The sequence below is a fragment of the Leptodactylus fuscus genome, chromosome 3 (assembly GCF_031893055.1).
Source record: "Leptodactylus fuscus isolate aLepFus1 chromosome 3, aLepFus1.hap2, whole genome shotgun sequence".
Taxonomy (NCBI): domain Eukaryota; kingdom Metazoa; phylum Chordata; class Amphibia; order Anura; family Leptodactylidae; genus Leptodactylus; species Leptodactylus fuscus.
Window position 1 is genome coordinate 64,389,291 of NC_134267.1, and position 14,364 is coordinate 64,403,654.

Genomic DNA, 14,364 nt, shown 5'->3' on the forward strand with positions numbered 1-14,364 from the left:
GCACTTAGCCCCTCCTCCCTCCCCCCTGAGAGCAGCAGGTACATCACTTGACTCATGAGCAGCTAAGTCAGGGCTGTGGCCACAAAGAATTGAATAAAGTAAGATAGTGGACAAATGAAGCAGTTTTGCTGAAGCAATGTATTTAGGAAAAGTCTTACATCCACATTAACAAGCAGTATAGATAGGATCCTTGTGATGGGACAACCCCTTTAAGCTGCTCCTGCTCTAGGAAAATAAAAGCTGTGCTGTGGTTGTTTGCTATAGGCAATAAAGACTAAAGGTATTACAGTTAGTTTTGATAAATAATATTGTGAATTACAAAGTAGAAGAATGTTGTATGAAAAATAAACTTCATATACAAAAAACTGCAAACCCTATAAGTATTAAAGTGATTTATTTTCTGCATCAGATATTGCCATAAATGCCCTGTATATAAAATATACATTTAATTTATACGGGTTTACAAATCCTAAATAAAATAGTAGAATGCAAGATGGAGGGTTCGCTACATATAGAAGGTTTGGCCCCTTTTACACAGACAATCTATCCTTAGGACAGGCAGCCAGTGTATGATCTTGGAAGGTTGTACCCCCCAGCATCACCCTTGATCAACAGAATAAAAGGGACAGAGCCCCTCATTACAGACCCTGACCCATGTGCATGTTGCTGTGTAATGGTTGGTTCACATCTGCGTTGGTATTCTGTCCGGGGTAGTGAGCATGGGGACCCCCTCCCCGAATGGAACACCAAACGCAGTTGCAAGCGCTGTGCAGTAAAAGCACACGTACCCCATAGACTATGATGGGGTCCGTGTGCTTACCGCCAAATCTTCGCTCAGAACATGCGGATAGGAAAGTAGTTCACAATCTACTTACCTGTCTGCATGATTCGTGTGGGCAGCGCATGGCAAGCACACGGACCCCATTATAGTCTATGGGGTACGTGTGCTTTTACTGAACAGCGCTTTCAATTGCGTTTGGTATTCCATTCGGGGGGTCCCCATGCGGACTCCCTCGGACAGAATACCAACGCAGATGTGAACGAGGCCTAAGTACTGCAGTGAAGATCCTGTCTGAAGCACCTCTATCCCTTCATTTTGTTTACTTGGGTGAGATCCTGGGGGTGATCCCTAAAGATTAGACATTAATGGCTTATCCTAAGAATAGACCATCATTAAAAAATCTCGGAGAACCTCTTTATGGCCAGGGCCCCACGCTGCATTATACATTACCTGTGACATCAATGGGATTCTGGCTAATCCCATCCACACACTGCAGAAAAAAATCTGCATCGGAAATGCTGCAATTTAAGAAATGCTTGAGTTTTTGTAAATCGCAGCATGTCCGTTATATCTACGGAAACTTTCTGTAAAAAAAAAAAAATACTGCAGAAAAAAATGCAATGTATTTCCGCCGCAATCTTATCGGCAGCATTTTTTGGCTAGCTACGTGGGGCCTTAGCCTGATGTAGGATGGGGAGGTAGAAAGGCTTCTCAGTATTATGTATGGTTTTTTAAAAGACAATTTCCACTAGGCTAAGGCACAATTCTGATTCCCAGTAGAGAAGCCTTAATGCACTTCACATCATATTTACATATTAAATATTTACACCTTTTACTAATATCGATAGAAATCTATAATCTGATCTATTTATGTACATCAATTCTCTATATATCACTGTACAGAATACTGCATGGTATTTACAACGATTGAATGCCACATAACGCTTTCTAAATCCTAACCTAACGTGAAACGGCTGTTCTGGTTAAGCAAGTGAAAGCCACTTTCTTCATAATGACCTCTATACTGCAATTTCAGAGTCTTCTGCGGAGTCATCTGCATAGAGAAGGTCTTCAGTCAATGAATTGCCATCCAGAAGAGTGTTGCTTTCACACCATGGCACTCTATTACGTGGCATGCTGTCATGTAGCAAAGGAGCACAGGCTTGTTCTGATTCACCAACCAGTTCTTCAGAGGCACCCTCCAAAATATACCTCTCTTCATCAAAATTGTTGCCATGGACCTCCACAGTGACCATAGTTGTGTCAGACCTGGAGGGTGTAATGTGTACATACTTGGACTCCACATCCATGGATATATCACTGATCTCTGGATCTTGTGTGAGAAGGTCACTGTCCTCAGGTAAACTTGTATTAATATAAAGAACATCATCTTTGTTCATTGCAGGAGGCAGTTCTTGAAGAAACTTCTCCAGTTTGTACTTCAGTTCTGTGAATGTTGGTCGGTCAGCCGGGTCAGCTCTCCAGCAGAGATACATCAGTTCATACCTTGAGGAGTATGAGAAAGCTTTTTATTAACACGTGATAACTAAACATTGCTGACAATTATAACCCTGCTTTGTAAATGGCAACAGTGAGAACAGATACAACCTGAGTCAGCCTGTTGGATACATTGAAGGCTACCAATGCTATGTAGAAGACAGTAGATTTGTTAAAAGGCAAACAGCTCTGTATACTGTGAAGTGGTGTTCTGGGTTACTGTGGCTTAGCTTCTTGTTCCTGCAATTCAACTACCATTTAAGTGAATGGAAGGTAAGCCACTGTAGCCAGAAGTAGGTACTAGACTGCTCTGACTCTGTACACGGTGCTATTTTCTGTGGCTACGGTTCCAATAACAGATGACCTATGAGGGCGCCAGGAATTGGATCCTTACCAATATGATAATCATGACCTATCCTAAGGATAAGTCATAAATGTCTAAAACCTTCTTCTCACCAGGATCCTCATTTGTTACGTAGAGAGGAGAAAAGAAAGTCTTTTACTCCGTCCTCTCCTGCATTACACAGACAAGCCATTGATTTGAATGGGCACCGTGTCATACTTAATTCCCTTAGTGGTGGTGCTTTAGAGACATTGAGTACTTGCTACAAGGTTTCCCCACAGATAACAGCTGATCACTGGCAGAATCTGAACAGTTTATTGTCAAAATGTGCAGATTATAATAAGGGTGAAATGTGTGGGGCCCAGCGACAAGTAATTGTACATTTACCCTCATTATAACCTGACCTTATTACTAAACACCTCATCGGCAGGGTGAAGAAGTGACAGAAGTCTACTGGAGGTGAGTATTTGTATGTTCAGAAGGCTGAAGAACATGAAGATCCATGCTGGAGCCCAGGGGAGGTGAGTAACACTGTTTGTTATGTTTACTCATCTCTCCTGGGCTTCCAATACTTATACTTTGTGGCCTGACTCTAGCATATAATAATAGTTTTTAAGTGGTGAACCTCAAACATTTTGGGTCTAGCCAAACCTGAATTTTTTTCAAAATTGTCAGCATGTGTATTTCTTTTTTTATTATTGATTGTCATGGGGCCCTTCTAACAAGAAGATAGCTCATGTAAGTTTTTTTAATGGTATTATTTACTTTTACTCTACAGCTCTAAAACTGTACAAAAACATAAAGATATACTAGAAGAATACTACATATAATGGGCGCTGACTATAAAGTGTATAATAAGAAATAGATGTTGACTTTCTGTCTGCTTCTAGTTTTCCCACTCTATACTTTTCTTCTTAGTCATTTTTCCATCTATATATTCCAATTTTCATTATTTAAACCCCTGGGTTGCAGTTGCAAATTTCCACATGTGATTTTATTATACGTTCATAAGAGATAGCTTCTTGTTATTTGCAAAACTCATTTACTCACAGCTCATCCAAGCAGTCTGCTGGTTGCTTCAGCCTGTGTCCCTGAAGTAAGTAGTCATAGATTTCATGGTTCTGAACCCCTGGATATGGCGTCATCCCTCTGGTTGCTATTTCCCACATGGTGATGCCAAACGCCCACTGTAGATAACAAACAGAAGGATCAGGGCGATCTTTCCAGGAGAAATGAATGAATCCTTTCACACTAAAAGGTCAGATACCAGTATCCCACTTGTGTTTAGCGCAAACATGATAGTCAATGGGAATAAAAAATTATAAGAAGGTTTTGTCACAAGATTATGTAAGAGGACAATGGGATTCAGATATGGTCACAAACAAGAAGTTCTGTCTCCACTCCATAACATTCTGCAGTCTGACACTAGTGAATATACAGAACATTTATCGCTAGCAAGAGAGAGTCATTTATAATAAGACTTCTACAGTATATGTTGTAATGAGATAAATGCATTGTCTGCTAGCGATATGCCAAGCTGTGCCCTATAGTTGGTCACATCATTCATTATTTCTCAAGTTGTTTCTAGCAATGCTAGAAAAATAAAATGGCTGTCAACTGGATTTATTAAAAGATCACCAGTAAAGAGCCTGTATAGACTCCCCGGGTTAGGTGAGCAGCTATAATGGTGGCAGACAGTACACTTTGCAGAATATATTGCAGCTATAATGGTGGCAGACAGGACACTTTGCAGAGTATAGTGCACCTATAATGGTGGCAGACAGTACACTTTGCAGAGCATATTGCAGCTATAATGGAGGCAGACAGGACACTTTGCAGAATATATTGCAGCTATAATGGTGGCAGACAGTACACTTTGCAGAGTATATTGCAGCTATAATGGTGGCAGACAGTACACTTTGCAGAGTATATTGCACCTATAATGGTGGCAGACAGTACACTTTGCAGAGTATATTGCAGCTATAATGGAGGCAGACAGGACACTTTGCAGAATATATTGCAGCTATAATGGTGGCAGACAGTACACTTTGCAGAGTATATTGCAGCTATAATGGTGGCAGACAGTACACTTTGCAGAGTATATTGCAGCTATAATGGTGGCAGACAGCACACTTTGCAGAGTATATTGTAGCTATAATGGTGGCAGACAGTACACTTTGCAGAGTATATTGCAGCTATAATGGTGGCAGACAGTACACTTTGCAGAGTATAGTGCACCTATAATGGTGGCAGACAGTACACTTTGCAGAGTATATTGTAGCTATAATGGTGGCAGACAGTACACTTTGCAGAGTATATTGCAGCTATAATGGTGGCAGACAGTACACTTTGCAGAATATATTGCAGCTATAATGGTGACAGACAGGACACTTTGCAGAGTATAGTGCACCTATAATGGTGGCAGACAAGACACTTTGCAGAGTATATTGCAGCTATAATGGTGGCAGACAGTACACTTTGCAGAGTATAGTGCACCTATAATGGTGGCAGACAAGACACTTTGCAGAGTATATTGCAGCTATAATGGTGGCAGACAGTACACTTTGCAGAGTATAGTGCACCTATAATGGTGACAGACAGGACACTTTGCAGAGTATATTGCAGCTATAATGGTGGCAGACAGTACACTTTGCAGAATATATTGCAGCTATAATGGTGGCAGACAGGACACTTTGCAGAGTATAGTGCACCTATAATGGTGGCAGACAAGACACTTTGCAGAGTATATTGCAGCTATAATGGTGGCAGACAGTACACTTTGCAGAGTATAGTGCACCTATAATGGTGACAGACAGGACACTTTGCAGAGTATATTGCAGCTATAATGGTGGCAGACAGTACACTTTGCAGAATATATTGCAGCTATAATGGTGGCAGACAGGACACTTTGCAGAGTATAGTGCACCTATAATGGTGGCAGACAAGACACTTTGCAGAGTATATTGCAGCTATAATGGTGGCAGACAGTACACTTTGCAGAGTATAGTGCACCTATAATGGTGACAGACAGGACACTTTGCAGAGTATATTGCAGCTATAATGGTGGCAGACAGTACACTTTGCAGAGTATACTGCAGCTATAATGGTGGCAGACAGCACACTTTGCAAAGTATATTGTAGCTATAATGGTGGCAGACAGTACACTTTGCAGAATATATTGCAGCTATAATGGTGGCAGACAGTACACTTTGCAGAGTATAGTGCAGCTATAATGGTGGCAGACAGCACACTTTGCAGAGTATATTGTAGCTATAATGGTGGCAGACAGTACACTTTGCAGAGTATATTGCAGCTATAATGGTGGCAGACAGTACACTTTGCAGAGTATAGTGCACCTATAATGGTGGCAGACAGTACACTTTTCAGAGTATATTGTAGCTATAATGGTGGCAGACAGTACACTTTGCAGAGTATATTGCAGCTATAATGGTGGCAGACAGTACACTTTGCAGAATATATTGCACCTATAATGGTGACAGACAGGACACTTTGCAGAGTATAGTGCACCTATAATGGTGGCAGACAGGACACTTTGCAGAGCATATTGCAGCTATAATGGAGGCAGACAGGACACTTTGCAGAATATATTGCAGCTATAATGGTGGCAGACAAGACACTTTGCAGAGTATATTGCAGCTATAATGGTGGCAGACAGTACACTTTGCAGAGTATAGTGCACCTATAATGGTGGCAGACAGTACACTTTGCAGAATATATTGCAGCTATAATGGTGGCAGACAGGACACTTTGCAGAGCATATTGCAGCTATAATGGAGGCAGACAGGACACTTTGCAGAATATATTGCAGCTATAATGGTGGCAGACAGTACACTTTGCAGAGTATCCTGCAGCTATAATGGTGGCAGACAGTACACTTTGCAGAGTATATTGCAGCTATAATGGTGGCAGACAGCACACTTTGCAGAGTATATTGTAGCTATAATGGTGGCAGACAGTACACTTTGCAGAATATATTGCAGCTATAATGGTGGCAGACAGTACACTTTGCAGAGTATAGTGCACCTATAATGGTGGCAGACAGTACACTTTGCAGAGTATATTGTAGCTATAATGGTGGCAGACAGTACACTTTGCAGAGTATATTGCAGCTATAATGGTGGCAGACAGTACACTTTGCAGAATATATTGCAGCTATAATGGTGACAGACAGGACACTTTGCAGAGTATAGTGCACCTATAATGGTGGCAGACAAGACACTTTGCAGAGTATATTGCAGCTATAATGGTGGCAGACAGTACACTTTGCAGAGTATAGTGCACCTATAATGGTGACAGACAGGACACTTTGCAGAGTATATTGCAGCTATAATGGTGGCAGATAGTACACTTTGCAGAATATATTGCAGCTATAATGGTGGCAGACAGGACACTTTGCAGAGTATAGTGCACCTATAATGGTGGCAGACAAGACACTTTGCAGAGTATATTGCAGCTATAATGGTGGCAGACAGTACACTTTGCAGAGTATAGTGCACCTATAATGGTGACAGACAGGACACTTTGCAGAGTATATTGCAGCTATAATGGTGGCAGACAGTACACTTTGCAGAGTATAGTGCACCTATAATGGTGACAGACAGGACACTTTGCAGAGTATATTGCAGCTATAATGGTGGCAGACAGTACACTTTGCAGAATATATTGCAGCTATAATGGTGGCAGACAGGACACTTTGCAGAGTATAGTGCACCTATAATGGTGGCAGACAGTACACTTTGCAGAGTATATTGCAGCTATAATGGTGGCAGACAGTACACTTTGCAGAGTATAGTGCACCTATAATGGTGACAGACAGGACACTTTGCAGAGTATATTGCAGCTATAATGGTGGCAGACAGTACACTTTGCAGAATATATTGCAGCTATAATGGTGGCAGACAGTACACTTTGCAGAGTATATTGTAGCTATAATGGTGGCAGACAGTACACTTTGCAGAGTATATTGCAGCTATAATGGTGGCAGACAGTACACTTTGAAGAGTATAGTGCACCTATAATGGTGGCAGACAGTACACTTTGCAGAGTATATTGTAGCTATAATGGTGGCAGACAGTACACTTTGCAGAGTATATTGCAGCTATAATGGTGGCAGACAGTACACTTTGCAGAGTATATTGCAGCTATAATGGTGGCAGACAGTACACTTTGCAGAATATATTGCAGCTATAATGGTGGCAGACAGTACACTTTGCAGAGTATATTGTAGCTATAATGGTGGCAGACAGTACACTTTGCAGAGTATATTGCAGCTATAATGGTGGCAGACAGTACACTTTGAAGAGTATAGTGCACCTATAATGGTGGCAGACAGTACACTTTGCAGAGTATATTGTAGCTATAATGGTGGCAGACAGTACACTTTGCAGAGTATATTGCAGCTATAATGGTGGCAGACAGTACACTTTGCAGAATATATTGCAGCTATAATGGTGACAGACAGGACACTTTGCAGAGTATAGTGCACCTATAATGGTGACAGACAGGACACTTTGCAGAGTATATTGCAGCTATAATGGTGGCAGACAGTACACTTTGCAGAATATATTGCAGCTATAATGGTGGCAGACAGTACACTTTGCAGAGTATAGTGCAGCTATAATGGTGGCAGACAGCACACTTTGCAGAGTATATTGTAGCTATAATGGTGGCAGACAGTACACTTTGCAGAGTATATTGCAGCTATAATGGTGGCAGACAGTACACTTTGCAGAGTATAGTGCACCTATAATGGTGGCAGACAGTACACTTTGCAGAGTATATTGTAGCTATAATGGTGGCAGACAGTACACTTTGCAGAGTATATTGCAGCTATAATGGTGGCAGACAGTACACTTTGCAGAATATATTGCAGCTATAATGGTGACAGACAGGACACTTTGCAGAGTATAGTGCACCTATAATGGTGGCAGACAAGACACTTTGCAGAGTATATTGCAGCTATAATGGTGGCAGACAGTACACTTTGCAGAGTATAGTGCACCTATAATGGTGACAGACAGGACACTTTGCAGAGTATAGTGCACCTATAATGGTGGCAGACAAGACACTTTGCAGAGTATATTGCAGCTATAATGGTGGCAGACAGTACACTTTGCAGAGTATAGTGCACCTATAATGGTGACAGACAGGACACTTTGCAGAATGTATTGCAGCTATAATGGTGGCAGACAGTACATTTTGCAGAATGTATTGCAGCTATAATGGTGGCAGACAGTACACTTTGCAGAGTATATTGCAGCTATAATGGTGGCAGACAGTACACTTTGCAGAGTTTAGTGCAGCTATAATGGTGGCAGACAGTACACTTTGCAGAGTATATTGCAGCTATAATGGTGGCAGACAGTACACTTTGCAGAGTATAGTGCACCTATAATGGTGGCAGACAGTACACTTTGCAGAGTATAGTGCACCTATAATGGTGGCAGACAGTACACTTTGCAGAGTATAGTGCACCTATAATGGTGGCAGACAGTACACTTTGCAGAGTATATTGCAGCTATAATGGTGGCAGACAGTACACTTTGCAGAGTATAGTGCAGCTATAATGGTGGCAAACAGTACACTTTGCAGAGTATATTGCAGCTATAATGGTGGCAGACAGTACACTTTGCAGAGTATAGTGCAGCTATAATGGTGGCAGACAGGACACTTTGCAGAGTATATTGCAGCTATAAAGGTGGCAGACAGGACACTTTGCAGAGTATTTTGCAGCTATAATGGTAGCAGTCAGGACACTTTGCAGAGTATATTGCAGCTATAATGGTGGCAGACAGGACACTTTGCAGAGTATATTGCAGCTATAATGGTGGCAGACAGGACACTTTGCAGAGTATAGTGCAGCTATAATGGTGGCAGACAGTACACTTTGCAGAGTATATTGCAGCTATAATGGTGGCAGACAGTACACTTTTTTCACCTGTATGTTGGGGAGGCTAAGTGTCCAGTCAGTAACCAATGACTGATAATTTCTCTATAAGATCTCCAGTGAACAGACATATTTATAATGATGCCATTTCTTTTGAAAATTGAATGACATAATTATTACTAAAACAGTACATATAATAAGCAAAAACACAATCACAATAGTTACAGTTCTGTTCCTATTGGATTAACCTAAAATATGAGACATCAAGCCAATTGTATTATATAGTAACACGGTTACTCAAAGTCTCAACTGAGAAGGAAATGACATCTCTATAGATATCATTTATGATTTTACATGAAACTAAAGAAGATCTCAATGAATGGCATATGCAGTGTACAAACCAACATAAAAAGAAATCTGATATCAAAAGAATAGTATGAAATATAATTCACAGAAACAATTGCTTGTCTCCCCCATCCCACTATAAATTAAACATTTCACTGAATACAGACTCTTTGGTAAGACCTTGCAGCGGTAACATATTGCACCGTTCCCTCTGGCTTCGGGGGTATTATATACCGCTAGACAGCTGAATTCAGCGCACTGTCAGCTTTCCTATTATGCCCTATTATGCAGAAATATCAGTGCCATTAGTTTCGGCACTAATGGCACCCAGGCACATACTGGCTAAGATATACATACATATTAATACATGGTTTGTGCTGTTCTGTGTCTTACCACATCACTTTTCACAGTGTAGATGCGATCAGCAAGGCTCTCCACTGCAATCCATTTCACAGGCATCTTTGCGATACGTCCTTGTCGGTAGTAATCACCACTATAGATTTTTTTGGACAGGCCAAAATCAGCAACACACACAGTCATGTCATCTCTCAGCCTAAACAGAGTAAAACACATTTTCATATAATTATACTTTTTAATGTCAGAACATTAAATGTGCTTTTTGGTTCCATGTATATAAGGTTTAGCCAGTTGTAATATGGAAGTTATTAATATACTTTGTGTTTCCATTTTTCACTGTACTCAAAAGCAATAAAGTCTCATGCGCACAACCATACTTTATCTGCAATTGCGGATATAAGTACGCACCCATACATTTGAATGGGCCCATATACACAGCTATAGTTTTTGCGGCTGTGCGGCTGGGCCGAGTTGAAGAGCCGCAAAATATAGAGCAGGTCCTATACCAATCCGTGTGTCATCCATGCAGTTTTTACTGACCTATAGACTGCACATGGATCATGTGCATGTAGCCTAACTGCTAACGCTGGGTTCACACCAGCGCTCGATCTGCGTTTTCAGGTTTCCATCTTCTGCCGACAGAAGACGGAAACCTGGCAGACCGTGAGCGCCGATAAGTGTTTTGTGTAAGATAAAGATGTAAAATGCTGGTCTCCAGACTGAAATCTCTACTAAACTTTGTACATTGATGCATTGTCTACCAGGACATGAAACAGATGTGTGCTGCTTAGTTCATACAGGATTGTAAGCATGGCTAGGTCTCTACAGGTTTCTAGTCTCCTGAATTGTTAGTACTTATACATGGATAACTGAGACAGTCCATTCCATTTACTGAGACAGTGATCACAATTGCATTCTAGTAACACTAAAGACAGAGGAGAATGTACTGAAGGATTAGACTCACATGCAGTTCCGTGCTGCCAGGTCTCTATGTAGGAAGTTTTTACTGCTGAGGTACTCCATTCCAATAGCAATGTCTATCATGAACTTAATAAGAGTCTGCAGAGGTACATGCTAAAAAATTTAAAAAAATATAATATATAACATAAATGTATGTACTTTAAAATCACAGATTGAAGAAAAAAATATATAAATTACATGGCTTGTGTCAGTTAATCGATACAGATGGAAATGTCTGTTTCTGGATCCAGTACATTCGCCTGATGCAGTTTTATGACCTAAATCAAGGAGTGGATCCGAACAGAATGAATAAGATAATGAAGAGAATTGAACTTTTAATTTAATTTGTATCCACTTTTGGCTTTTGCTTTAAAAACTGCATCAAAAATGGACACATAAGCGTGGGGGAATTCATCAAGTTTCCTAGAGACGTAGTGGAGCTGTACTGTGCTATGCTGTTTCTATAGTTCTCATTCACTTTTACACTGTCTACCAATAAGTATTTGGACACCCATGCAAATGAAGATATCTGTGGTCGTGATGTACGTCACGTCTTCCGCCATTACGTAGGAAACAGCATTGGTTGTTACCCAACAAGGGCTAATTGTGGGGTACCATAGAAATGGTTGATCCTTAAGGGACATAGCAAGCGAACTGAATTACCCAAAATCGACAGTGGCCTATGTGATTACGAAGTGGAAGGTGAACAGTGACTGCTGGAATGTGCCCCGAATCGGCAGACCCCCTAAACTGGGAGATAGAGACTGACAAGTGCTGGCCAGAGAAACCGCACACAACCGATGGCTCACATACACCAGGAGTACAACAGGCATCCGGGAGTATTGTGTGGATCAATCCCATCCGTAAGGAAGCATCTGCTGGGTTCTACCAACTATAGAATATGAATAAATGTTGTTTTTCTATCTACCACAGGTGTCCAAATACTTACTGCTTGCTTGCATACTTCAGTCTTGCCCTGGTGGTCAGCATTTATTCCTGTCCGAGCAGCGATTTAATGAGATGGAAATAACACTAACGCTAGGTTCCCACTGGCGTTCGGCACTCTGTTCTCAGGTTTCCGTCTTCTGCATGCAGAAGACGGAAACCTGTCATGCCGAGTCCGGCCGTGAGCGCCGCTGAGCGTTTTATGTTCTCCGCGGCGAAACCGTTTTTTTTAAACTGGACACAGAGTACTGCATGTCCGACTCTGTGTCTGGTTTAAAAAAAAAAACGGTTTCGCTGTGCAGAGCATAAAACGCTCACCGCCGCTCACAGCCAGATACTTTTCAGACCCATTCAAATGAATGGGTTTGAAAGATACCGGCAGATTTCCGTCTGCTGCCCTGTTTTGTGCAGGAAACAGAAACCTGCAGAACGGACTCCCGGGCGCAGATGTGAACGAGCCCTTAGTTGTCCAAACCAACAAATCTTTCCCCTACAACAATAACTAAGGTTGGACAACTTCTATAAGTAGATTTTTTTGTTCACAAAAGTTTTTACATTCCAATGTCTCAAGAAAGAAAAGGATAGAGATGTGTGCTGCTACAGTCATTACTAAGGATACATTGTCAGGTAACTGGAGCCCACCTCCAATAAAAGTGCTATTTTTAGCTTAACAGTAAAGATTTCCTACATTATAGACTTTCTGCCCAGTGTCAGCTAAGAATCTGTCCTCATTACTAGGTATTCTCTACAATGTGCAAGAGATACTGAAGGTCATCTTAGTAGTTAATATCCTCATTTTTAGTATATTCAGATTTATATTGCAAGTATTTAACTTACTTGGGGTCCAGATCCAATTCTAGAGGAAAGAAGGAAACTGTGCAGATCTCCATACTTCATGAATGGTAATATGACCATTGGTTTTGGGGTTCTTCTAGGACCGACTTCTAAACAGACACCTGAAATGGGAAAACATATGCAGTATAGTAAGGCATCAAACTGAAAAAAAATAGGTCAAATTAATAAGAGGCAAACTACAAATACAAAGAGTTTATGGAGGTTAGCCACACGAGAAGTATAGGATGTGTCTGATATTGTATTCATAGGAGTCTGGTTCATGATACATTGATGGCTGACATGATTGTTGTGGAATGTATTAGATTTACTTTATATTCTGACTGAACTCCCTTTGTTCTGTCACTTCTGTACTTTATATATGGAATATACAATAGTCCAGAATGTGAAGTGGCTTGGTACTCAGCCCAGCAAGTCAAACATTATTGAGCCTTATTTCTAGTTTCTAGCACCACCAGTGATCTTATTTTTACATCTAGTTTATCTCACTTTGTCTCTGTCTCTTTATTTTCATCAGCTGATACAGTCTCTGTTGCTCATGGTTTGTCTCTATCTGACTACTGCCTCTAAGCCCAATTTCATGTGTGAGACCCTGAGCGTTTTTCTCCCTATTTCTTCTTCCATTTCTGTTGCTAATGTACATCCATTTCTATCCCTTTGCTATTAGGGATAGATGCTGCTATGTCTGATTAGTTATTTTAATACTTTTCAGCAGTTTGTCCTGTAATACAGCTTGCGTGAACCAACTTGTGCCATATACATAATGGGCAAAATAATTATCAAACACATCACCAATTTTCTAAGTAAATGGTTTGCTAAAGGTACAATTGACATGAAATTCTCTCAGTGGGGAGCGCACATATGCCGGCTCCCATTCAAGTCAATGGGATCTGCTTTTTACGCGCTCATTCTGAACGTGTTTTTACGATCAGAATGAGCGCAGCGTAACTCCATGTGAAGGCTCCCTATATTAGGTTTAATGTAGAATCCTTACCAAGCAGATTAATCACATTTGGATGGTTGAAGTCTTTCATACAGGCTGCTTCACTTAGAAATTCTTCTATTTCCCTTTGTGAGAAGTTGTCCACTGTGGATAGTAAATACAATGTTACAATGAACAAATAAAGGATAAACCAATAACCACCCACTATAATGAACATTATTACATTTTGCTTTTCAAGTTTTCTATGTTAGTTTATTTTTTTTTTCATTATGATTAAACAATGTAATTTTATAATTTTTTTATTCACATTTTGTTATAAAAGCATAAAGAGTGGGGGAGCTTGAATAATGAAAATAACCCAGAATTTGGGAGCGATTTCTACCAACAAAACAGTCATAAAAGCCTTGTATCTGATTTATCAATAATTTTAGACA

General features: G+C 40.6%; 1 protein-coding gene across 1 annotated transcript in view; it reads right to left on the reverse strand.

Annotated features, from left to right (window-relative positions):
- Positions 1 to 420: 420 nt before the first annotated feature.
- MERTK (MER proto-oncogene, tyrosine kinase) overlaps positions 421 to 14,364 on the reverse strand; it is a 70,572-nt gene continuing 56,628 nt past the window's right edge. Inside the window, exons 14-19 of the mRNA XM_075267688.1 lie at positions 13,982 to 14,074; positions 12,973 to 13,091; positions 11,195 to 11,304; positions 10,267 to 10,426; positions 3,672 to 3,808; positions 421 to 2,287 (exon numbers count right to left, since the gene is read on the reverse strand). Of these exons, the coding sequence (XP_075123789.1) occupies positions 1,801 to 2,287; positions 3,672 to 3,808; positions 10,267 to 10,426; positions 11,195 to 11,304; positions 12,973 to 13,091; positions 13,982 to 14,074 (1,106 nt within the window). The 3' untranslated portion in view covers positions 421 to 1,800. The remainder of the gene's footprint in view (positions 2,288 to 3,671; positions 3,809 to 10,266; positions 10,427 to 11,194; positions 11,305 to 12,972; positions 13,092 to 13,981; positions 14,075 to 14,364) is intronic.